Source organism: Schistocerca nitens, chromosome 2 (assembly GCF_023898315.1).
Source record: "Schistocerca nitens isolate TAMUIC-IGC-003100 chromosome 2, iqSchNite1.1, whole genome shotgun sequence".
NCBI lineage: Eukaryota > Metazoa > Arthropoda > Insecta > Orthoptera > Acrididae > Schistocerca > Schistocerca nitens.
The window spans coordinates 408,003,550-408,030,806 of record NC_064615.1 but is presented as its reverse complement, the minus strand read 5'-3'; the positions used below and the strand labels follow the sequence as shown (position 1 = coordinate 408,030,806).

General features: G+C 42.0%; 2 protein-coding genes across 2 annotated transcripts; both read left to right on the top strand.

Annotated features, from left to right (window-relative positions):
• Positions 1 to 10,251: 10,251 nt before the first annotated feature.
• Positions 10,252 to 25,247, top strand: LOC126236259 (DNA polymerase subunit gamma-2, mitochondrial). Its single transcript, XM_049945413.1, has 7 exons — positions 10,252 to 10,407; positions 22,195 to 22,599; positions 23,106 to 23,353; positions 23,445 to 23,609; positions 23,694 to 23,880; positions 24,527 to 24,750; positions 24,833 to 25,247. The coding sequence occupies exons 2-7, from the start codon at positions 22,389 to 22,391 to the stop codon at positions 24,890 to 24,892; spliced, it is 1,095 nt and encodes a 364-aa protein (XP_049801370.1). The 5' UTR covers positions 10,252 to 10,407; positions 22,195 to 22,388; the 3' UTR covers positions 24,893 to 25,247.
• LOC126235054 (glutamyl-tRNA(Gln) amidotransferase subunit C, mitochondrial) lies at positions 21,821 to 22,342 on the top strand. The gene is made up of 2 exons (XM_049943789.1): positions 21,821 to 22,110; positions 22,195 to 22,342. Exons 1-2 carry the CDS (start codon positions 21,821 to 21,823, stop codon positions 22,340 to 22,342), a joined length of 438 nt encoding a protein of 145 aa, XP_049799746.1.
• Positions 25,248 to 27,257: the final 2,010 nt, after the last annotated feature.

Below are 27,257 nucleotides of genomic sequence, written 5' to 3'. Positions count from 1 at the left end.
ATTGCCATGACCGTCGTTTGCTCTCTTTAATCACTCGCCGCGCTTTGGCCCTTGCCACCCGAAAGGCCGCAAGATTGTCAGCTGAGGGACGGCACTTGAAGCAGCGCAGAGCTGCACGGCGGGCTCGGATTGCTGAGCGGCACTCAGTGGTCCACCAAGGGACAGGACGCCTCTTGGGATGACCGGATGACCGGATGACCGTGGGATGGACAATTCAGCAGCATGGGAGATCACGGTTGTAACATGGTCTACCCATTCGTGGACGCTGGCACGGTGTTCCAAAACAGCCAGGTGGCTGAAAAGTGTCCAGTCAGCTCTGCAGAGGTGCCACCGAGGCGGCACTGATAATGCCACAGCCTCATCCAGGAGGCGAATCCAAAGGGGGAAGTGGTCACTAGAATGGAGGTCAGCAACAACCTCCCACAGAGCAGAATCCGCGAGTGCTGGAGAGCAAAAGGAAAGGTCAATAGCCAATGACGACCCAGAAGCAGTACAGAAATGAGTGGGAGCACCAGAGTTGAGGATGCACAGTTCTTCAGACATCATGAGGCTTTCTAGAATGCGACACCTGGGGCAAGTAGTCGGAGAGCTCCATAAGACATTATGAGCATTGAATTCCCCCAGCAGAAGAAATGGGCGGGGGAGTTGGCTAATATGGTCTGTGAGAGCCTCAGAGGCTATCGCATCCTGAGGTGGTAAGTAAAGTGAACAGACTGTGAGCCTCCGACCCACAAGAAGGTCAACTGCAACTGCTTGCAAGTCTGTAACGAGAGGGAGCTCAGATGAGGGGTGCATGTCACGGACAAAAACCGCAACACCACCCTTTGCCCTTTGCCCCGTCAGATCATCTTTTCGATATACGGTATAGCCCCGTAAAGAAGGAGCATCAGTGGCCCGAAAATGTGTCTCTCTTTGAGACATAAGCACAAAGGGCACTCTCTAATTCGGCCACATGCGTCCTGAACCCATTCAGGTTCCACTGTAATATGGGAGCCAGTGATCAGGGTGGCTGAACTTTCACCCTGTCTCTGTGCTTTGGAGGAGAGCCCGTACTGGCCGGAGATTTATTCCTGGGGCGAGAAGATTGCCCCCAGTTGATATCAATGTCCATCAGCTCCGATGACGACCCACGGGAGATGTCAGACAGTACGATGGCCTCGTCATCGGACCGACCCTGACTAGTCTCCTCAGGTGGCAAAACCTTCACCTTCGGCGTCTTTTTCTTGGGGGGCTTAGAATGCAGAGCCTTGTCAACAGGTGGAGCTTTACTCGCCTGGGCAGAAGGCGCCATAGGGGGAGAGGCAGGAAGTACCCCAATGTCAGCAACCACAGCCTTGTCCGACGTTGCAGGGAGAGCCGCAGGTTGCAAAACAACTGCAGCAGCACAAGTGCACTGGCAAACGGAGGTATTAGTGCTAACACTAGCAACCTCCGTTTGCGTAGCAACAGTGGCCATTTGTACCAGTTTTTTCAGAGCGGAAGCGAAAGATGTTGTAAACACAGGAGGTTGCATGGCCTTAAAGAGCTTCTTGGCCTCACCATAGGGGATGCGCTTCGATGTTTTAATCTCCTGTATCTTCCGTTCTTCGAGATAGATGGGGCAAACCCGGCTCCAGACAGGTTGACTCCCAGAGCAATTCACGCACTTCACAGGCGATGAACAATCGGTTCCTTCATGGGCAGGCTGACCACATTTACCACAAGTGGCTATCCCATTGCACCCCAACGTAGTATGCCCAAAGTGCTGACATTTAAAACAGCACATTGGGTTGGGGAAATATGGCCTTACTGGCAAACGTAAGAACCCCGCTTTGACATGCTCTGGGAGTCTCGGGGAACTGAACGTGAGAATAAACGAGTCGGATTTGACTAGGTCCCCATCAACTCGTTTCATAATATGCTGCACGTCAACAATACCTTCATCAGCCCACTCAGATTTTAACTCGTCTGTGGGGATATCCACCAAGTCCCTACATGTCACAACACCCTTACTATAGTTCAGAGTGGAGTGGAGCTCGGTCTCGATAGCGTACTCTCAGAGACAGGTTGCTTTCCGAAGAGAAGTGACTTGACGGGAACTAGAAGTCTCTACTAACAGAGTCCCATTGCGCAGTCGCTTCACAGATTTCAGTGTTCCTGCAATTCCCTCAAGACCCTTGTGGATGTAAAAGGGAGAAACCCTCTCAAAGCTACCCTCCTTCCGTTTAATAATCAAAAACACATTCTGATTATCAGCATGTGCTCTGTTACGACAGTCTGATAAATCTCGATCAACACCAGGCGCTGGAGGACTCGCAGCACGAAGTCGCTTCTTCGATGGGGTGTGTTTTCCTACCAGTGGCCCACCCAAGCCACTGGTAGGGGGAAATGTAGAGGTCGAAGGGTCCATTGCGGTCCCACGAGCAGCTAGGGAACTAAAGGTCCGCTCAGACAGAGCCCCGCGTGCCTGAGTAAGCCTTATACAACTGGGGTGCGGCAGGTGCCCCAGAGGTTGCCCGCTTGCGACTGTTCCACCCCAACAGCCATGCATCTCATAGGCGCGGAGCACACCGGAAGATTGAGGGGTTTTTATAGAGGTTGTCCTTCCTCGCAATCCAGGCGGTCAAGCCAAGATTACCATTCCCCGCGGCACACAACATTCCACCGCCGCGCCATACGGTGGTCGCTGAAGCATGTCCGGGGGTTACGGTGACAGGAGACTGGCGGCGCTGACCAGTCCCCAGCTCAGGACCCCGGGGTCGCCAAGCCCGTACTCAGCAAATGAATGCTGAGCCCCTGGGGGCAGTTAGTTTCGTATTGAGATATCACACTACTGATTTTTTTATCTAATGTACTAAATGTATATATCTTTGTGCTTGTTTTAGTTGTCCTAAGGCCAAAAACCGTATAAAAAGCATCACTCACATTGGTTTTTAATTGTCCTGAGGCCAATAACCATATAAAAAGCATCAGTCAGAATCAAATCAGATTATTAATTTCCATGTGATAGGTGCAGAACATGTTCAATATGCTGTCCACTGTTTTCTGCAACTAGTTGAAATTGAGAAACAGCATGTTTCACAACTAATCGAAGTGTTTTCAGGGTCACATTCAAAATGTGTTGCGCAGTGCATGCCTTCAATGCAGCTAAGTTTGCAGTCGGAACATTGAACACGACATCTTTCAGATAGCCCCACAGCTAGAAGTCACACGGATTAAGATCAGGTGATTGGGATGGTCAGGCTGTGGGGAAATGGCGGCTGATAATCCTAGCATTTCTGAAATGGCACTTCAGCCAGCTGCTTAACTGGATTTGCAATGAGTTGCGCAATCTTGCATAAAAATGATCCCATCCACACATCCACGCTATTGGAGAGCTGGAATGATGTGGTAGCACAAAAGACACTTGTAGCACTTACAGTGGTGGTACAGGTAACAGGACTGGAAGCACCTCTCTCTTCAAAAAAATATGGCCCTATGATAAATGATGCCGTAAACCCGCACCACACAGTGACCTGTTCAGGATGAAGTGGTGCTGGTTGTTTTGTGTGTGGATTTGACATAACCTGTCAGATGGAAGTGGGCTTTGTCTGTCCACAGGGTCTTCCAAGGCCAATCCTTGTCCACTTCCATGCAAGCAAGAAATTCTGAAGCAAAGGTCTCTCTTGCTGGCAGGTCAACAGGAAGCAACTCGTGCACATGGACAATTTTGAATGGATAGCAAAGAAGGATGTTTCATAGGATTTTATGCACTGTGCTCTTGGCTATGTCCAATGTTCGGGCAGTTCTCCATGCACTATATGTTTGCACACCACCACTCATCTCCTCCTGCATTGCTGTGGCCACTGCTTCCGCTGACATCGAATCAGTTCGTTTCCTCCCTCTACCAGGTTGCACAACAAAAGAACCTTTCTTTTTGAATTTCCAAATCGTTTTCTCCAGACGCATGGTAGTCATCAGACCAATGCCTTTTTTCAAAAACTTCCAAGTCCGGAACTGCTGCAGAGCGGCATGTTCAGTCATCATTCATGTAATACGGCTTTACAAGCAGAGTGCAATCCTGCATTGAGAGGGTCATGGCAAACGTTGCAGATGCGAAAGGAGGAAATGCTGTGTACCTGGCATGTTTATACCAACTTCAGTGGCTCGTGCACACGACAGGTGTTTTCATTTACATATTCTGACACATACAGCACCATCTGTTGATCAATTTCACACTAATTTTTTTGCTTCAGCTGTATGTTTTCTCCCTTGTCTGATAGTATTCCATTACAATTTGATGTCATTCTGATCAGTGGTGTTATTTCTACAGCATTTTGAAAGGTTAATTATAATCACCCTGTACGCTAGGAAGAGACATTTAAATTTCAGAGTATGGTGTCTCATTTGTAATTTATCTGAGCTTAGAAAAATGGACACTACTTAAATATCTTAAATATTAGTGGTGGTCCGTGCCTAAGAAAACCAGATAGATGCAAACTTGTACTCGACTCTGCATCCACATGAGTATAATTCCTGGTAATGACTTCATTGTTTTTGTCCCCACACTCTTCTGCAGACATACCTCCTATATTTAATGTACACTTGACATCATTCTCTCTGTGTTCCTCTTACTAGTGTCAATATCCATTCAGTGCATGCCTCTTATCTACACTTTTATTAAAACTGTAAAACTATCATATGTATTTGAACACACTAATATCCAAAACTACTCTACGAATTTTCATGGGGTTTTCTCTGGTAAATAAAGTCTAACTCGGGGCAACATATATACTTTATTTCAACAAAATCAGATCACAGTAAATAAGATACTGTAATTAAGTTTTATTTAAAGCCATCGTGTTTGCGTGGTTGAACACGCTAACCTCCAAAACTGTTAGGCAAATTTTCATGGGACTTCCACAGGTAACTTGAATGCAGTTTGGAGCAACATATAGGCTTTATTTCATCAAAATTTGGACAGGGAAAGAAATATACTGTAGTTTAAAGTTTTATAAATATGATAGTGTGTTTGTCTGTTAAATTTTCATGACTAAACTGCTGAATGGATTTTGATGAAATTTGAAAAGGCTGTTTACTCTCCAACATTTGAACTTCATCATATTTGTGAAAATGCATTTATTGATTGATTCATCCTACATAATACAGTTCAACATAATGAATACAATGTTTATAAAATTCTCAGTATTTTTAATGCGTACTTCCATACTATAACACGTGAAAAAGTTTTCATGACTAAATCAATTTTGATACCAAGACAGCTTAATAAATAAATAGTCAACACTTTAAAGTGTGAAGTAGTGGATGAACATTGATCACTTTAAAAAAATTATTAAATTTGTTGTACAGTGTATACATTGTAAAATTTGTACACTTCAGCAACATGATACCTAGATGTCTGCTGCTGCCCTCACCTGGCTGCATGCAGTGCTCGGCAGCAACACAGTATGCGTGCCACGTCGTCATGCTTTGGGGCAGTTGTGGGGGCACGGGAGAGGGAGAAGGGGGGGGGGGGGTGGAGTTAGTGGTAGCACATCACAAGCTGTGCTTATGCAAATAGTAGACATGTGAGGATAGCAGATGTTGTTGCAGGTACAATAGCTTTCTTACTCTCTATTACTTATTGTACTGAAATGCGAGTGCAGTTGGTAACAGTTGGTGTTTTAATAAATGTACTTTTTCTTTGACTTGATGGTTACACAGTTAGTTAACATACTGCAAATAGATTTGACCAGCCCATGTCTCCTATAATTTGCTGGGTGAGTTAGTTGTCAGATGAATAGAGGACAAAGAGAACCCATTTGTAATAGAATTCTGCTTAGTATAACATTGTTATGTTAAAGCGAATAATAGAGTTGATGACTACTTTTGTTACATACTTGTGTGGCCTCAGCCGCCAGAGATGCACGCTGTGCATGTTCAATCTCCGACGAAGGCCTTGTTGGCTGAAAACTCATTTTTGACAGTCTTTTTGTTGTGGCTATCTGTGACTCAGCACCTTCGCTTTATGGTGAGCAGCAACCATCCTTTTCATAACACTGTTACATTCCAACCTGGATTTTTTAATTTTGTTATATACTTCTGTTTATTTGTTTGATCTTACTTGGACCATGTAAAACTTTGCTGCATTTGGCAGTGACCTACACTTTTTTCTAAGCTCAAAAATTCCTCCAGTAGTGGAGTCATTCATCTAGAGGGCAATGCATCTTGGCTATTGTTCATCTCACGTCAGTTCATCCCACTGGTGGGTGGTATCTTTTTGTAACCATTTTTGTGCTTGATTTCTACTGTTTGGATATGTCATTTTTGGGTGTCTTGTAGTAAAAGTCAAATATATTTTTGGTTACATCAAACAATGGAGACTCCATGTAGGAACATCAACAATGTAGGAAAAGACAGATTGCTACTTACCATAAAGAGGACACTTTAAGTTGCAGACATACACAATGAAACATTTACATAAAGCTTTTGGCCCTAGCCTTCATCAGTAAAAATCTCTCTCTCTCTCTCTCTCTCTCTCTCTCTCTCTCTCACACACACACACACACACACACACACACACACACACACACACACACACCATTCATACATGCAAGCAACCTGCACACATGACTGCCGACTCCAGCATCTCGGGCCGCATTAGTTAAACTGTTCTGCCCATTATTTTGTGGTAACCATGAAATGAAGCTCATATTTTGCATATCGTTCCTGCAATTTACTGTAAACTTCTATGTGGTTGTTTTGTTGTTGTAACAACTGTTGACTTGTAATTGTCTTCCAGAATTATTCTAATGATTTTGCACTCTTGCCTCTCCCTCTTTCTGAGTAATCCTTTACCACCTCTGAGATATTATGTTTCAGCTGTATACAAAACTACTGGTTTCAGAACTATTATATGATGTATTTGAAAAGCATGATGTTTGGTTTTCTTTCGTAAGACTGCATAATCATTCTGCAAATGCTTTCTTATTCAGGTCATTTTTCATTGTGGTCTCTCCAATGTGCTTGAGTGTTTCTACTTTGCTGATGTATCAGTATTTTGACTGAAGTTTGGTGATTTCCTTTAGCAGGTTGATTTGGATCCTTTCAGTGGTGCTGTCAGTTAAATCTTCCTTGATTATTTTACATTTGGATCCTATTTTCAGTGTACCTTATTAGTTTTCTTGTTAGTACTATCCTCCAGATTTAGATGTCAATTTTGTGAATGGGCTCGATAAAACCAACTGAGACAGATAATCTCTTTGGACTTTGCGTTCACCATGGTGTCTAGGTGTTGCAAATCAACCCTGAATTGGTTAAGGATAGCTAACAAAAGCTCACAGTTTGAGTCATAAAATTCCGTAGGTTCAGAAAGATTGACATGGTTTTCATGATTCTAATGATTACTTTAGAGTTTTAGTTTAATTAAAAATTCCTAAAGTTTGTTCAGCATTCCATTTGATGCTTGACTTTGGCTTCTTATTGCCCCAGGATAGCAAATATTATAGTATTGATCACTGTTAGAAGGAAATACCTTTGTTATTGCTGACATTCTCTTTTTAAATTATTTTATCTATGTTTTTCTTCTTGTACTCACACCTTCCTCTCATGATATTTTCTACCATTTTTTTTTTTTTTTTTTTTTTTTTTTAAAGCTGTTACTTTCACTTGTCAATTACTGCCTAGGCTTTATCTTTCCTGACCCAGGACTTTTTTTATATCATTGTCAGAAATATTTATATCTCCTTGTGCAAAAGCTCTGTGGCGACTCAGTTAACATAAAAATTTTCTGTCTTTATAGTCATACAGTGTACTACATTATTTGTCACTAAGCAGATGAAAAGAAATTATTCAGGTAGTGAAGGGAGACGAAAATTTAATAGTCATGGGTGACTCGAATTCGAGAGTAGGAAAAGGGAGAGAAGGAAACATAGTAGGTGAATATGGATTGGGGCTAAGAAATGAAAGAGGAAGCCGCCTGGTAGAATTTTGCACAGAGCATAACTTGGTTCAAGAATCATGAAAGAAGGTTGTATACATGGAAGAATCCTGGAGATACTGGAAGGTATCAGATAGATTATATAATGGTAAGACAGAGATTTGGGAACCAGGTTTTAAATTGTAAGACATTTCCAGGGGCAGATGTGGACTCTGACCACAATCTGTTGGTTATGAACTGTAGGTTAAAACTGAAGAAACTGCAAAAAGGTGGGAATTAAAGGAGATGGGACCTGGATAAACTGAAAGAACCAGAGGTTGTACAGAGTTTCAGAGAGAGCATAAGGGAACAATTGACAGGAATGAGGGAAAGAAGTACAGTAGAAGAAGAATGGGTAGCTCTGAGGGATGAAGTAGTGAAGGCAGCAGAGGATCAAGTAGGTAAAAAGACGAGGGCTAGTAGAACTCCTTGGGTAACAGAAGAAATATTGAATTTAATTGACGAAAGGAGAAAATATAAAAATGCAGTAAATGAAGCAGGCAAAAAGGAATACAGACGTCTCAAAAATGAGATCGACAGGAAGTGCAAAATGGCTAAGCAGGGATGGCTAGAGGACAACTGTAAGGATGTAGAGGCTTATCTCACTAGGGGTAAGATAGATACTGCCTACAGGAAAATTAAAGAGACCTTTGGAGGAAAGAGAACCACTTGTATGAATATCAAGAGCTCAGATGGAAACCCAGTTCTAAGCAAAGAAGGGAAAGGAGAAAGATGGAAGGAGTATATAGAGGGTCTATACAATGGCGATGTACTTGAGGACAATATTATGGAAATGGAAGAGGATGTAGATGAAGATGAAAAGGGAGATGCGATACTGCGTGAAGAGTTTGACATAGCACTGAAAGACCTGAGTCGAAACAAGACCCCGGGAGTAGACAACATTCCATTGGAACTACTGACGACCTTGGGAGAGCCAGTCCTGACAAAACTCTACCATCTGGTGAGCAAGATGTATGAGCCAGGCGAAATACCCTCAGACTTCAAGAAGAATATAATAATTCCAATCCCAAAGAAAGCAGCTGTTGACAGATGTGAAAATTACCGAACTATCAGTTTCTAACGCGAATTCTCTACAGACGAATGGAAAAACTAGTAGAAGCCGACCTCGGGGAAGATCAGTTTGGATTCCGTAGAAATGTTGGAACACGTGAGGCAATACTGACCTTACGACTTATCTTAGAAGAAAGATTAAGGAAAGGCAAACCTACATTTCTAGCATTTCTAGACTTAGAGAAAGCTTTTGACAATGTTGACTGGAATAACCTCTTTCAAATTCTAAAGGTGGCAGGGGTAAAATACAGGGAGCGAAAGGCTATTTACAATTTGTACAGAAAACAGATGGCAGTTATAAGAGTTGAGGGGCATGAAAGGGAAGCAGTGGTTGGGAAGGGAGTGAGACAGGGTTGTAGCCTCCTCTCCCCGATGTTATTCAATCTGTATATTGAGCAAGCAGTAAAGGAAACAAAAGAAAAATTCGAAGTAGGTATTAAAATCCATGGAGAAGAAATAAAAACTTTGAGGTTCGCCGATGACATTGTAATTCTATCAGAGACAGCAAAGGACTTGGAAGAGCAGTTGAACGGAATGGACAGTGCCTTGAAAGGAGGATATAAGATGAACATCAACAAAAGCAAAACGAGGATAATGGAATGTAGTTGAATTAAGTCGGGTGATGCAGAGGTAATTAGATTAGGAAATGAGACACTTAAAGTAGTAAAGGAGTTTTGCTATTTGGGGAGCAAAATAACTGATGATGGTCGAAGTAGAGAAGATATAAACTGTAGACTGGCAATGGCAAGGAAAGCGTTTCTGAAGAAGAGAAATTTGTTAACATCGAGTATAGATTTAAGTGTGAGGAAGTCGTTTCTGAAAGTATTTGTATGGAGTGTAGCCATGTATGGAAGTGAAACATGGACGATAAATAGTTTGGAGAAGAAGAGAATAGAAGCTTTCGAAATGTGGTGCTACAGAAGAATGCTGAAGATTAGATGGGCAGATCACATAACTAATGACGAAGTACTGAATAGAATTGGGGAGAAGAGGAGTATGTGGCACAACTTGACTAGAAGAAGGGACCGGTTAGTAGGACATGTTCTGAGGCATCAAGGGATCACCAATTTAGCATTGGAGGGCAGTGTGGAGGGTAAAAATCATAGAGGGAGACCAAGAGATGAATACACTAAGCAGATTCAGAAGGATGTGGGTTGCAGTAAGTACTGGAAGATGAAGAAGCTTGCACAGGATAGAGTAGCATGGAGAGCTGCATCAAACCAGTCTCAGGACTGAAGACCACAACAACAACAAGCAGATGAAACCAGTGTGGAGGTTGCAGTAGCCTTCCTTTTGGTCTACTAATGCAGAAACTCCATTTACAGCATGGTGTGACCCTATATACAGAAAACTTTTGTGTTGGAAATACTGCTCTGAAACAAGTGCTTATAGTATCTTAGGTACTTCGTTTACTTTGTATTTCTTCTTCTCTCTTATGTTGTACATAAAGACCATTAATTGTTTCTGTGTGTGTGTGTGTGTGTGTGTGTGTGTGTGAGTGTGTGTGTGTGTGGTTGTTGTTGTTGTTGTTGTTTTTTTGCATATTCTAAAGGATATCTGAAACATTGTTTCAGTTTTAACCACATTATTTTTATAATTATTTAGTGTATGACGAAAGGAGAAATGCTAAGCGACATATTTACAACAAATATGTACAGTTCTAGAGAGATAAACACAATATCAAATTTGCAATGGGTTCATAGCCCCAAGTCCAGGTTTGAAATACAGTCAGAAGCTTCTGCAGACAACTTGTGAAGGTCTCCCATTGTCCCTCTGAATGCTCTGAGGGAAAATTCAGATGTTATGTGATATACTGTTTGCTGCTCTTTGCCACAGTTACATCCAGGGCAGAACTTCCATCCCCATTGGTGTAGCAGTGTTCCACATTTGTCCAGTTGAGTTCTGGTCTGATACAGTATGCACCAGTGTCGTTGGGGTGGATAAAAACCTACTGGTCACTCCTAGGGAGTTTTGATTAATTGGTGATGCTTCATGGAAGATTGTTCCTGCCACGATTGTTCCAGGCTTCTTGCATGTTGAAGTTATTACACTTCAGGCTGTTTGCTGCATGGCACAATGACATCAGTCACTGGGGTTCTGACGAAATTTTGAAAGAATTGGTAATTGTGGGTTGTTTTTTTATTCTTGTCCACCTGTTTAGCAATGACGCTGATCATCTTGTGGATGGCGGTGGAATATTACTAAGGACCAGCCATTGTGAATTTGTGGGACACCCAGTGATGAGGTGCATTTGCTTAAGATGTGCGTCAATTCTTTTAATATGAATACTGTTTAACCAAGTGGAACAGCAGTACTCCATGGCTGAGTAAGAAAAAGCTAAATTTGATGATTTGAGGATTGACAAACTGCCTATTGGCTTCTGTCTCGGGTTCTTCGGCCGACGTTCATCTAATGATTTTTCTGACGTTTCGCCAGCACGAGTGGCTGGCATTGTCAAAGCTTCACCCTCCATTGCCGGTGGTGAACTGGAGCCGAGCTCGCGGGCGCAGGCTATATGTACCTGGCGCGCCAACGTCCGAGGGCTTCTCCGCGGTCATTTCCGGTGCGGTTCTCCTCTTGCTACCTGCGACGGTCGTTCGCTGCAGTACGGGAAGCCAGGATCCGTTGACCTTAAGGCTTTCCTCTTTCTTGTTCAAACTGTTCGCGTGTTTTTGTATTTCTACAGCTTCTCTGAACAAGCGCGTGTGATAGTGCTTCTCTACAGCCAGAACTTCCGTGTCGGCGAATTTTATTACATGGTCGGTCTCATTCAGTGCGTGCTCTGCCACGGCCGATTTCTCCACCTGCCCCAACCTGCAATGTCGCTTATGCTCTTTGATCCTGGTGTTAATGGATCGTCCAGTCATTCCGACATAAACTTTTCCGCATGTGCATGGTATGCGGTATATTCCCGACATTGCAAGTGGGTCTCTTTTCTCCTTCGCCGATCTAAGACACTCTTTGATCTTCCTTGTCGGTTTGAAAATCGTCTTTACGCCATGTTTGCGCAATATACGGCCGATTCTGTCCGTCACTCTGGGAATGTATGGCAGAAAGGCCGTACCCGACAATTCTTTTTCCGGTTCCTTACTTCGCCGAGGTTTGGGCTCTGTTACACTTCTAATATAATTTGTGGAGTAACCATTGCTCCTCAGGACAGTTTCCAGGTGTTGCATTTCTCGTTTGAGGTGTTTCGGCTCACATTCGTCCTGCTCTCGTTACGAGCGTACTAATCATGCCTCTTTTCTGGCTCGGGTGGTGGTTTGACAGTTTGTGCAGGTATCGGTCCGTGTGAGTCGGTTTTCGATACACGCTGTGTCCCAGATCTTCGCCGTCCCTTGTGACCAGAACATCTAGAAATGGCAGTTTTTTGTCCATTTCTACTTCCATCGTAAATGTTATGTTGGCATGGAGGCTGTTCAAGTGTCTTAGGAAGTCACTGAGCTGTTCTTCACCATGGCTCCACACCACGAAAGTATCATCGACGTACCTGTACCACACCTTAGGTTTGCAAGTCGCCGAGTCCAGTGCCTGTGCTTCGAATTGTTCCATGAAGAAGTTGGCCACCACTGGACTGAGAGGACTACCCATGGCGACGCCTTCCAGCTGTTCGTAGAAATCGCCATTCCACGTGAAATAGCTCGTGGTGAGACATGCATGGAAGAGCTTTCTGATGTCTAGCGGAAAAATGGAACCAATGTGCTCCAGAGCGTCACTGAGTGGCACTTTCGTAAATAACGAAACAACATCAAAGCTGACCAGGATGTCGTTTGGTGCAAGTTTCAGTTTCTTCAGCTTCTCAATGAAATGTCCTGAGTCCTTAATGTATGTGTCGGTCTTCCCCACGTGTGGCTGGAGCAGAGAGGCCAAGTGTTTTGCCAGTTTATATGTCGGTGATCCAGGAGCGCTAACGATCGGTCTCAGTGGAACGTTGTTCTTATGGATCTTGGGTAATCCATACAGCCGAGGTGGTAGGGCTTCTGTGTTGCGCAGGTTTCTCTGTATGTCCGCCGGCAGAGAAGACGCCTTGATTAATCGATTCGTATTCCGTGTGATACGTTGCGTCGGATCTGCGCTTAGTTTTCGGTATGTCGTCGGATCTAATAGGTCTCGGATCTTATGCTCATAATCTTCGGTCTTCATTACGACGGTCGCATTCCCCTTATCGGCAGGCAGTACCAATATACTCTTGTCGGCGTTGAGATTCTTAATGGCTTGTACCTCTTCTTTCTTCAGGTTGCAAGCTGGTGGTTTTGCTCGGCGCAGTATCCTGGCTGTTTCCGTGCGTATTTCCTCTGCCCTTTCACAAGGAAGGGTACGAATGGCTGCTTCGGTGTTGGCAATGATGTCCTCCATAGGTATAGTTCTCGGGATGATAGCGAAATTCCCTCCTTTTTGAAGAACAGACACTTCCTCTTCGGTCAATTGTCGTTCAGTGAGGTTGACCACTGTGTGTGACATGTCGGGAGTCGCCTTGTCGGTGTGCTTCCGGCATCTTTCAAACTTTTTCTTCTGTCGATCGGTGCAGCGCTCGAGTTCGTTCTGCATGCTCCTGTGAGTGATGCTGTCAATCTTGTCCCAGTCGTCTCGATGCATTCTGCTACTTAGTTGATAGAAAAGGTCCAGAAGTTCCTGATCCGTTCTTGCCAAGTCTCTCCGTGTTGTATGTATTCGCTCACGAAGAAAAGCTCGTTCCATTCTGTCGTAGATACGATGTGCTTGGGCGGTGGTGAATAGGCGCTTACATCTCAAGAACTTCGGTGTAGCACATTCATCTCGGCAACGTGACAGAAAGGCGAGAGAGGACATCAGTCGCGCTTTCTTCTTCCGTCGTTGGTCAAGGCGTCGGTACAATCTGCAAATCTCCTCCCCGTAGAGGCGTAATACAAAATTGTTGAGGCTTTCGTGGCCACTTGTTGACAAACTGCCTATTGGCTTCTGTCTCGGGTTCTTCGGCCGACGTTCATCTAATGATTTTTCTGACGTTTCGCCAGCACGAGTGGCTGGCATTGTCAAAGCTTCACCCTCCATTGCCGGTGGTGAACTGGAGCCGAGCTCGCGGGCGCAGGCTATATGTACCTGGCGCGCCAACGTCCGAGGGCTTCTCCGCGGTCATTTCCGGTGCGGTTCTCCTCTTGCTACCTGCGACGGTCGTTCGCTGCAGTACGGGAAGCCAGGATCCGTTGACCTTAAGGCTTTCCTCTTTCTTGTTCAAACTGTTCGCGTGTTTTTGTATTTCTACAGCTTCTCTGAACAAGCGCGTGTGATAGTGCTTCTCTACAGCCAGAACGTCAGAAAAGATTGACAGCATCACTCACAGGAGCATGCAGAACGAACTCGAGCGCTGCACCGATCGACAGAAGAAAAAGTTTGAAAGATGCCGGAAGCACACCGACAAGGCGACTCCCGACAGGTCACACACAGTGGTCAACCTCACTGAACGACAATTGACCGAAGAGGAAGTGTCTGTTCTTCAAAAAGGAGGGAATTTCGCTATCATCCCGAGAACTATACCTATGGAGGACATCATTGCCAACACCGAAGCAGCCATTCGTACCCTTCCTTGTGAAAGGGCAGAGGAAATACGCACGGAAACAGCCAGGATACTGCGCCGAGCAAAACCACCAGCTTGCAACCTGAAGAAAGAAGAGGTACAAGCCATTAAGAATCTCAACGCCGACAAGAGTATATTGGTACTGCCTGCCGATAAGGGGAATGCGACCGTCGTAATGAAGACCGAAGATTATGAGCATAAGATCCGAGACCTATTAGATCCGACGACGTACCGAAAACTAAGCGCAGATCCGACGCAACGTATCACACGGAATACGAATCGATTAATCAAGGCGTCTTCTCTGCCAGCGGACATACAGAGAAACCTGCGCAACACAGAAGCCCTACCACCTCGGCTGTATGGATTACCCAAGATCCATAAGAACAACGTTCCACTGAGACCGATCGTTAGCGCTCCTGGATCACCGACATATAAACTGGCAAAACACTTGGCCTCTCTGCTCCAGCCACACGTGGGGAAGACCGACACATACATTAAGGACTCAGGACATTTCATTGAGAAGCTGAAGAAACTGAAACTTGCACCAAACGACATCCTGGTCAGCTTTGATGTTGTTTCGTTATTTACGAAAGTGCCACTCAGTGACGCTCTGGAGCACATTGGTTCCATTTTTCCGCTAGACATCAGAAAGCTCTTCCATGCATGTCTCACCACGAGCTATTTCACGTGGAATGGCGATTTCTACGAACAGCTGGAAGGCGTCGCCATGGGTAGTCCTCTCAGTCCAGTGGTGGCCAACTTCTTCATGGAACAATTCGAAGCACAGGCACTGGACTCGGCGACTTGCAAACCTAAGGTGTGGTACAGGTACGTCGATGATACTTTCGTGGTGTGGAGCCATGGTGAAGAACAGCTCAGTGACTTCCTAAGACACTTGAACAGCCTCCATGCCAACATAACATTTACCATGGAAGTAGAAAAGGACAAAAAACTGCCATTTCTAGATGTTCTGGTCACAAGGGACGGCGAAGATCTGGGACACAGCGTGTATCGAAAACCGACTCACACGGACCGATACCTGCACAAACTGTCAAACCACCACCCGAGCCAGAAAAGAGGCATGATTAGTACGCTCGTAACGAGAGCAGGACGAATTTGTGAGCCGAAACACGTCAAACGAGAAATGCAACACCTGGAAACTGTCCTGAGGAGCAATGGTTACTCCACAAATTATATTAGAAGTGTAACAGAGCCCAAACCTCGGCGAAGTAAGGAACCGGAAAAAGAATTGTCGGGTACGGCCTTTCTGCCATACATTCCCAGAGTGACGGACAGAATCGGCCGTATATTGCGCAAACATGGCGTAAAGACGATTTTCAAACCGACAAGGAAGATCAAAGAGTGTCTTAGATCGGCGAAGGAGAAAAGAGACCCACTTGCAATGTCGGGAATATACCGCATACCATGCACATGCGGAAAAGTTTATGTCGGAATGACTGGACGATCCATTAACACCAGGATCAAAGAGCATAAGCGACATTGCAGGTTGGGGCAGGTGGAGAAATCGGCCGTGGCAGAGCACGCACTGAATGAGACCGACCATGTAATAAAATTCGCCGACACGGAAGTTCTGGCTGTAGAGAAGCACTATCACACGCGCTTGTTCAGAGAAGCTGTAGAAATACAAAACCACGCGAACAGTTTGAACAAGAAAGAGGAAAGCCTTAAGGTCAACGGATCCTGGCTTCCCGTACTGCAGCGAACGACCGTCGCAGGTAGCAAGAGGAGAACCGCACCGGAAATGACCGCGGAGAAGCCCTCGGACGTTGGCGCGCCAGGTACATATAGCCTGCGCCCGCGAGCTCGGCTCCAGTTCACCACCGGCAATGGAGGGTGAAGCTTTGACAATGCCAGCCACTCGTGCTGGCGAAACGTCAGAAAAATCATTAGATGAACGTCGGCCGAAGAACCCGAGACAGAAGCCAATAGGCAGTTTGTCAACAAGTGGCCACGAAAGCCTCAACAATTTTGGATTTGAGGATTGTTGCATGGCACCCTGGTGATTCCTGTTAACTGATGGACTATATTGTTCAGAGTTTTGATTTTATTTGTGACCTTCTAGAGATGGGTTTATGTCAGAGAACTGTCTAGGGTCACACGAAAGTATTTTGGAGTGTTGCAATATTGGAGAGTTTGATCTCTAAATGTGATGTTAGGTTTGTAGTTTGCTTAATTCTCTCATAGGTAAAAAGTTGATACAATGGGCTTTTGAGGATTTGGCCACAGAGAGCTGTTTGAAGTATTCTTCCATCATCTTCAGGTCTCATGTTAGTGTTGCTTCAGCTTCCCCAAAGCTTTGATCTTGAGCATTTGGAGCAATATTGTCAGTGTCAATAAATTTCCTGGCCTGCATTTCTGGAAGGTCGTATGTATCCAAATTAAAAAAAGAGTGGGGCCAAAACAGAACCTTGTGGGATACCATAATTTATTTTGTGAACTTTGTTTTTAGACTTCTCTAATAAAACCTGGAAGTCTGTTGTTCAGCATGTTGCCAGTTAGAGTGGTTAGTCTGTGACACCGAATGTCATTGATTTATTTGAGCATGAGTTTGTCATGCCAGACAGTGTCATAAGCTGCAGTTCAATCTAATACGATACCCATGTTTATCTTCTGATTCTCAAAGCCATTTTTGACATGAGTTGCTATTGCTAGAACCATTTCCTTACATCCTCTTCCTACACTAAAGCCAGCTTGCTTTACCGGGACTTGTTTGTTGATGGCTGAGCAGATACTGTTATAAATGGTCCTCTGAAGGACCTTGAACATGACATTAAGGGTAGTAATGGTGTAGTAGTTTTCAACTTTTGAAGGATCTTCATTTGGCTACTGTACATCAGTGATCTTAGTTTTCTCAAAGATAGGTGGCAGATGACTTGTCCCCAAGATGTTTGAAAAGGTTTTAAGCTGTTTAAAACTAGCAGAATGACAGTGCAATAGAAACTGGTGGTAAATACCATCAGTGCCTGCTGCCTTTCTACTTTTCGTGTTGTTCATAGCTTGTATGATCTCTTCCAATTGAACTGTGCTGGAAAACTTGGATATTTGTGGAGCTGACCGTTTGTTTACTTTTAAGAGATGTCTTGCTTCGCTTTCAATATGTTTATCTTGGGTTGACTTGTTGGGGGAGGTAGTGTAATTCGCCATAACATCTAAATTTATGTTACATTTATGTCGGATGGTGGTGTTTGTTGTATTTAGCTTTCTGACTAAGAACCATTCTTTCCTGCTGAAGTAAGTATGGTTTAAGGAGGGTATGGTTTCCTTTTGTCTGTTCTGTCAGCTCTCATTTAGCAATTGTGGAAGGTCAGAGACAGTAGTAGGATCACCATTGTATTCATATCCTTGAGGAGCCTTTTGCTATCCTCATTTCAACCAAGAATGTATTCCTTGCAGTAACCTCTTAATATGCATTGTTTTGCTGCACTTTCCAGTATGCCAATGAATCTGGTTTAGTTCTTGAAGCTGAGCTTTTCCCATTCTATGTTGGCATCTGTTTGGAAAATTAAGATCAGTTGGCTTTTTTAAAGTTCCGTCTTGGCTTTCGGCAGGAGTGTATGATGGGTATGAACAATCCTTTCTGGGGAATTGTTGCACAGTGCTGATTGTGGGGAACTTTGGTTAGGGCTCTGTGGTGCACGTCATTGGGCATTTTTGGAGTGTGTGTGATAAAGGACTTTGGCTCACATCTGCAGGTATTACCTCTCTCTTTCCCCTGTGTGGTGCTATATGAGCAACAACTTTTAAGATGATACCAAAGGGACTTAAACAACATTTCCGTCAGAGTCCATGGAGGAAAGATAACCAAAGAGGTCCTTTGTAGGACATTCAGATTCTTAAGGTTGGACTTTCAGTATGAATTTATCAACTGAACATAGAAGGCATAAGCAGAGGAGAAGAAGAAAGAAAAAAAAGACTGTTTATCCAGAACACTGAAAGAACACAGAATTTCTCATTTCTACATCTATACTCTGCAAACCACTGTGAAGTGCATGGCAGTGGGTACGTCCCATTGTATCAATTGTATCTGTTATTAGACTTTCTTCCTCTTATGCGTGCAGTAATTATTCTAATTTTACCTTCCTGATCCCTATGTGAGTGATATGTAGGGGGTTTGTAGTATGTCCCTAGAGTAATCATATAAAACCCGTTCTTCAAACTTTGTTAATAGACTTTCTCGGGATAGTTTACATCTGTCATAGAATGTCTACCAGTTCAGTTCCTTCAGTATCTCTGTGACACTCTCTCATGGATGAAACAAACCTGTGACCATTCGTGCTGCCCTGCCCTTCTCTGTATATGTTCAGTATCCCCTGTTAGTCCTGTCTGATATGGGCCCTGCGCATTTGAGCCATACTTTAGAACTGGTTGCACAAGTGATTCATAAGCAATGTCTTTTGTAGACTGACTGCACTTCCCCAGTATTCTGCCAATAAACAAAAGTCTACCACATGCTCTATCCAAGGCTAAATCTATGTGATAAATCCATTAAACGTGTTGATTCATGAATTGATTCATTCCTTTATTATGTGCTGCAAATCCTGCCAAGGTAGAGAACCTTCAGGGTACATGTAACAAGTCAAGGTATACCTATAGATAAGACAAAGACATCATAGAAACAAACTGCATAGGTATCAGCAATAAACTGTCACTACTACTTACTGCATTTTGTGCTTATCAAAATTTAACTGAGTAAGTTATTAAACCTCAACCCGTCATCATGTCTTTCTCGTAACGTGAGGCATCGCGTGGGGTCATGCGGGACCCCAAAAGGATAAACAGCACCTTATTGCTGTTATGACGTATGTTTTGGATATTATTTTATAGGATTTAGTTGTGTAATAGTACCATAATGAAATATAGAAGTAATTAACTTACAGTTATTTATTTATGTTGTGTACACATAGTCTCTTTGGAACAAGTTTATCATGATATTTCTTTCTTTATGCAAACTAAGCAATTTCTTTAAATCTTATAATTATTTGTGTTCAACACAGACATAAAACTAATTAAAAATACAAAGGTATATGAACTGATAAAAAATGTATAAACTTTCAAACACCTAAGTGGGCCTAGTTTTAGTTTCGAACACATACAGTGCATACTGGTTTGGCACGAACTGGGCATATATTACCCTTGCAAAAATGACAAATAGATGTGAATTTTCTATCTGCTCATCTTGGACAATGAATGCAATGCTTTCTCGTTGGTACAAAATCATTATCATCAGGTGGTACATCCATGAATCACATTGTACACTGTTTCAACTCATGAGGCAAAGTCATTATAGTTGCTCGTAAATGCAGTTGAGGGCGACAGTTCAAATGCCAATGTTTTCAAGAAAACTTTTGTTACATTTTGTGTGACTGATTGACTGCTGTGTCCAGTATTATGTGAGCATTCAGCGTACCAACGTCCAGAAAAGTAAAGAGCAGCTGCAGTGCCCATCAGTGGCAAACTCACACAACAGAGTAGCTGTGGATAAGTTGGTTCACTACATCACTTCTGTTTTATTGAGAAAAAAAAAACTTAACAATTTCAGGAAGTTTTTTGTGGACACTATCATCTATGACGCCAGTGTGATGCATTGTGAAAGAAGTATTACTGTTTCGTTCTTCTTTGGGCAATAAGACAGCAAAGTGATTGTTGGTTGATGGCCAAAAATTGCTGGGCATTCTTGCATACCTTTCTGCTTGAATTCGCTTGGAATTTTTGATTTATTTTTTCGAAGTGTACCCACCACTGTCAATCTGTGATCTCTCAGTAGTTCTTCTGCCAAAGGAACGCTTGTGAACCATTTGTCCAGGGTCACATTTCATCCATTACCTGATATGGGAGCAATTAGCCACATGACAAGTGCGTTGGTCGAAGTGTCTTGATAAAAAGGTCCTTCCGGCTGTTTACCAAAATAAATCTCTAATTTTCTGGTGTAAAATGTAACAGCATCTACTAAAGGTTTGCTGGGCATGTATTGATGAAATCGACAGGATCCTCTGAAATTCTGTAGCATCTCATCCACTGTAACGTACTCATTGTTTCTATAATGTTTCTCGTAATCATTGACAAAGACGTATAATTGCCTGATCGGTGCCAACTTGTCTTGTTAGATTTCGCTCTCAACGTGTGTGAATGTCATCAAATCTAAGAGCTCTAAGTAAAAACTAAAATTGCTGTTTAGATATAACAACAAAACGGAAATCAAGGTCAGTTCCATCAGTAATCCAAATGTCATCAATCGATGTATGTGATGACTTATGTACATGATGCCAAACAAAGCTTTAAACTCAGTCAAATTTGTAAGCCCGCGTTCTCGTTGTCTGTCATAATTTATCCACATTGATGTTATTTTTATATTTGTGCAGTCTACTATGTGCTGCAACATTTCTAAGTCAATAAACAATAACCAAGATTCTAAAGAGTTACTAACCTCATGTGCTGCGCCTTGGGGACTTGGTTGTTCTGTGACAATATTATGAAGTCATCTTCTAGCAGCCTGTTGGTAAGGAGTGTAGGTCCCGTCTTTTTTTGACAGAATAGAAATAATGTGACGATAAATTCGATAATGAAATGTCATCTTCATCACTATATGAAGATTCTGGTGATTGAAAATGGTCTTGAGAACTGTTATCTTTGCGGTCTTGCTTTGACTCTGTGCCGTGACCACTAACTTCCTCCAGAAAATCGACATTCTCTTCTTCATCTTCCTCACCACCAATAATTTCGTCATTTTCCTCTTCCAGCCATCTCAGAATTCATTCACGCTATCATTAATCCATGTTTATTTTATTTGAACTGCTCTTCAACAGAACGAATCATTGCTATAAATACTGTAACAAAAGAAACTTAAAGTCACAAAACAAATAAAGAAACCTGTAGAACTTCACTTACGCTAGTCATCGCGTGGGGTCCCTAGAGCCTCGTGCAGAAACAAATGCCTGTACCTAATGGCACACGTGTGCAGAGTGATTGTTGCCAGCACGGTTGTTAAGTATTGTTCCTTTTAGGAAGCTACCAAGAGTAACAGACTGCTGGAAAACTTTTAAAAGTACGTAATTGACATTTATGTAGAAGCTAGGCTTCTGAAGACCCCACGTGACAGGTCAATGGTTAAGGAGGCTGCTGCTGTTTTTTGTTTTTGCACTCACTCTTTTTTGCATGTTTTATACTGGAATTTTTTGTTCATGGTTTTCCAAAATCTAATAGTGGTATAACTTTTATTTCAGTCTGTCATTATTTAAAAAATGAAAATACTGACACAACTGATTGTAAAGGAATATGTCTTTGGGAGTGTTGCAAGATTCCTGTCTTCTAAAGTGCCACAGAAACCAGTGTACTCAGTAACAGAAAAGCACTCACTCCCACCAGAAACAAAAATTGACCAAAATACCATAGAACTTCTTGAAAGATTGTCACTAGTAGATTTTGCAAATGAGAGAGGGATTGAACAACTTGAGGAAGCTATAAGATTTGCAGATCAGATTCGATTGGTTGATACCACAGATGTGGACCCTCTCATAACAGTTCTTGACATGTAAGCATTATTTTCGTTTACTGAAGCAGTAGTGGTAAGCTTTGACAATTAATTTCATTGTAGTATTCTTTTTCTCATCTCTAGGAGTTTATATCTTCGAGATGACAAAGTTACAGAAGGAAACTTGCGGAAGGATGTGATGGCAAATGCTTCTGTAACAGAGGAAGAATATTTTGTTGCTCCTACAGGAAACATTCCGTTTACACCAAGAGACAAGAAATCTGAAGAATGATGGAGTCTATCGGAATAGAATTAGTTTGTGCAAAAAATTGTTAAATATGCAGAAAATATTGCAGATATGTGAAAGACATTCACTGGCAAAACCAATTTTTTCTGAGAACTCTTTGTACTGTATGAAATTTGGGCCAGTTGGTGAACTGTTGAAAAAGTTTTTATGCCATGAATGGTTACATGCCAATGTGATTAGTTCTGAAATAGGTGTCTTCCCTCATTATGTGAGCAGAAGTGATGCTGGACATACTGTTCATGGTGAGCTTAATCATAGTAATGTACATTCAGAATGTAATATTTTGATTAAAATGGTAGTTATTTCTGCAGTGCAATCCCATATATTATTGAAAGGTGATTCTTTTCCAAAATTGTTCATTTGGTAGTTTATTGTTCATGGGCGATGCACCACTGAATGAGTAAATGAACATAGTTATCAATTCTGATAAGTAATAGTTCTGTCACCTTAGTGGTGGTGGTGGTGGTGGTGGTGGTGGTGGTAAACAATTGCACTGTCATTTACATTCAGGAGAAAACTACTATTTCCCATCTGTGAAGGTAAACTTTATGCCAGGAAATTGTAGTTTATTCTCATTACAGTTTGAAAGAATTTTGATCCAATGCAAACAAAGTTTCAAAAGCACTGTGAGTGAGTCACTTATTGCTAATTTTTTAAGGGAAACTATTAGTATTGCTACACTTTTATGCAGTGCATCAGGTAGTAATGTTTATCTCTAATTTCTTCATTTTTCTTTTTTCTCCACCAGACTTGAAAGAAGCATATGAATATGTGAGAAATTTAAATAGTGGACAGTTGCCATTTGGAGTAGTAGTTGAGACGCCAAATCTCTGTGCAGATAAATATTGCGAGAAACAGCAGCATATACTTGATGAAAGTCTATACTTCTACCCTAAGAAATGCACATTGTTGAAAACATTTATGTTTGTGGCACCGTCAAAGGCAACACATTTTTATTATCAGTGGCAAAGACATAGAAAAATGTGGTGGAGAAAGGTAATTATGCTAATTGATAGTATTTAAAAAAATATTCAGATTTATGCACAATAGAATGTAGATAATTTATGAGAAAAATCCTTGTGACTAGTTTTCAGCCTGCCCAAGTCGTTTTGTCCTGTCTGATGTACAAAACAATGAGAAAAGCCAGTCTGTGCATATTCAAGCCAATTTCCCATGGGGCTCACAAAATGTGGAAACACTAAGTTACTGGACAACAGCAGATCAAGACTTGGCTATCAGAACTGTGTTTGAAGTATGTAGAAGTTGTAGCACCATTTCTTGTCTATGATGGACTCTCTCTGTTTATTTTAAGACATTTGCCGTATGCTCCGAACAGGCAAAAGATGGACGGAAGAAAGTTACACCTCACATTGTTGAAAGCACTTTGTCTGTAGAATGTGCTGTATTTACATTCCTTTGTGATGCATATGATGAAACAGCATTTGCTGGATTACCAAGGGAAGTAATGAGATTCCACAGAAAGCTAGCACCTTTCAAATTGAGCTTTTCTGCATCTGCATCATGTAAGTAGTTCTTGTACAGCAGACTGTGAACAGCTGTCACAGTACTAATTGACACTTAATTATTCTGAAAAATATCATAATGCCCAAACTTTTTTCATTGTTTATTAATTCCATGTGGTGATTATAATTAAGTAAAGCAGGCATAAACTTGAAGTTTGATTTGTGGTAACACACATCTCAACTAGACATGGTCCTTCTGGAGATGGAATGTCATTGCCTTTGTTTGAACTGTGAATCAGCTCACACACATTGTTGTATGGTGACTTAAAGTTTAGTACTGAACCAGAAAACACACACACACACACACACACACACACACACACACACAATTTTAATAAATGGTAAGTCAGACAACAAATATCAGTTTATAAAGCACCTTCTGAAAGACTAAATGCAAAACTATAACAGTAGTTATCCTTATTGACCCCTTTAATAACACTAGTGACCTGATATTTTTCACATTGATTGTGACACTCCTTTTCTTTATGCTGATACAGTCTTTGTGCTCGAAGTATCACACATCACACAGTATTAAACAGCCTGTCACCATTTACAGTAAGTTATAAAAATTATGCTGTAGAGTCATACAGAATACCAGTGTATGTAGACTTCGATATTCAGCTGTTGTTTGCATTATATGTTTCAGCTTCATCTGCAGGTGAAGAACTAAATCAGCTTGCAGTTTACTTAACAAAGCAAACACGTGATAGTGGAATTTCCACGTTGTTGTTACCAGATTTGGTTAAGAAGTCTCTTGAATCACAATTTGTACGCAATGATGAACTTGGCATTCCATACACTGCTGTACTTAATGACACGTCACTGAAGAATGGCATTATAACTCTCAGAAATCGAGACACTACTCTGAAAGTAAGTTGCTATATTGCACTTTATAACTGTGTCTTCCTTAATTTCTACCTCATAATATAAATTTTTGATACTTTGCCAACAGGAACAGGTCCACATAAGCAAACTGAGAGAGTACATGGAGAAAATTTTAAAGAACTATTAACCAGACGTCTGCTGACTTTGCTTTGGATGCTTTCTATTTCTATAGGAAATATGGAATAGCTTATACTCATATACACTGTAACTGACAGCTTGTGGCAATAATATGAGTAGTATTTCATTTGTTGTGTGAAGACTGCCAGTAAGCCATTCTCGTGTCATTCAGTGAGTTCGTCTTTGTTCACTGTTGCATGCTGCAAAAATGCAGCAGACAGAAAACTAGAAGCTAAGTTACATTGTTTATTATTTACTCCATAAGTCTTAAATATATACACATGCAATATTCAGTGTAAATACATTAAATTTTCCCATTATCTTATTACTGTAAATATGTAATGTTAAATAAAGACTGAAAGTTATTATGTCTGATTTCTCCTCCTGCTGTTGATAATTGGAATGTAGTTACCAGTTTAATCAGCAATAAAATTATCTAAGAAATCTCAAATGGAGAGTAAGATTTATAAGATTAATACACTGCTGTAACATAAATATTGCACACCCTGTATTCATAATGACAGTCACAGGGGTATTACAGAACGAAACATGAAAGTGAGATGGAGATGGGGAGTGAATGTGGGAGAGTGAGAGGGAATACTAACACTACCCATAGTGAAATGGGCGTTGTTCAAAGAAAACCTTGTATCAATAGCAGAAGCACTCTCTGGAAAAAAAAAAATCATTAATGGGGAATTGGGAACATAATGGAAAGGTGCAGATACAATGACAACCCCACCTCTCCTCAACGAGCTTTTTACTATAAGTATTGAGATTTTTTCATATAACAATTTCCATTTCTGAGCTGACGTTTGTAGAATAAAGTAGCATGAAAACTACAATGATAAGAAATCATGGAAAAATTCAAGCTATGTTTGACACATTATACTTTTCAATGCTTGCAAGAGGGCTAGCCCATGTAGAAGGGTTCATAGCTTGGCTCACAGCAGAAAACATTACAACCACAAATAGGTGTTCATTTGTAGTCTGTGGCTGTATTATGTGCTGTCAATAATAAATCATACCAGGTTTGTGAGCCCACTGGTAGAGCTGGCAAACCACAGGGAGTTGAGGTAGACAAGACAGAAAGACAAAAACTCCCAACTATGGAACATGCAGAATGTACATACATTACAGGTGAACAAACATATGCAGATGACAATAAAACATATTCCCACAATTACATGCTGACATAGCCATAGCCATAATCATCTGACCAGTGATCACAGCTGTAGTAATGAGTGAAATACTGGTAATGGCTCATGGAAAGTTTGATTTTATATTGTGAAAATTATGACATTGTCAACTTGCTGTAGCAGCTCTTGAAACAACTGCAAGGCACTTGTGCACTCGACACCAAAAAAATTGGTCTCCTCTCAGAATTCTGTCTGGCCATCTGCACGATTCGGCAACTCCGTAGGATGTGAAAATGTTTGGAGGAAGCATTGCTGAGATGTTAGTGTTGTGCCTGCTCATGGTCTAGTGGTAAATTTTGCACCTAGAAGCAAGTTTAACTAGTCATTTTTTAACTACATTTTGGTTATCTGCTAAAGGTATCAGTCTGAGAAGGCCACAAAGGCAGTGTGCTACACTTTCTAAACCACTAGCAATAATGAAACCTTCCATGAAATACCTCATAGCTGCATCTAGGTCAGAACATTTTATGCTCAGGAGTTTCCTCATCCTGTAATGGCTATTGGCCACTCGCCACCAACTGCTTGATGGCGGCAGCCATCCATCCAGATGAATGCAGCATGGCGCTTCTTGGGCACATTTATGCCCTCCCATTGGTAAGCATAAATTATTTCTCATTGTAGTTTCATTTTCTGTGTGAAATAACTCTGATAAACTCAGTGAAAACCATGCAGTTAAACAACATGTGTAGGTTAGTATGAGTGTTTTCATCAGCTGTCATTTTCCGTGACAAATTTACTTTTTCTTAATCTATATATACGAGGGCAGTTCAATAAGTAATGCAACACATTTTTTTTCTCGGCCAATTTTGGTTGAAAAAACCGGAAATTTCTTGTGGAATATTTTCAAACATTCCCGCTTCGTCTCGTATAGTTTCATTGACTTCCGACAGGTGGCAGCGCTGTACGGAGCTGTTAAAATGGCATCTGTAACGGACGTGCGTTGCAAACAACGGGCAGTGATAGAGTTTCTTTTGGCGGAAAACCAGGGCATCTCCGATATTCATAGGTGCTTGCAGAATGTCTACGGTGATCTGGCAGTGGACAAAAGCACGGTGAGTCGTTGGGCAAAGCGTGTGTCATCTTCGCCGCAAGGTCAAGCAAGACTGTCTGATCTCCCGCGTGCGGGCCGGCCGTGCACAGCTGTGACTCCTGCAATGGCGGAGCGTGCGAACACACTCG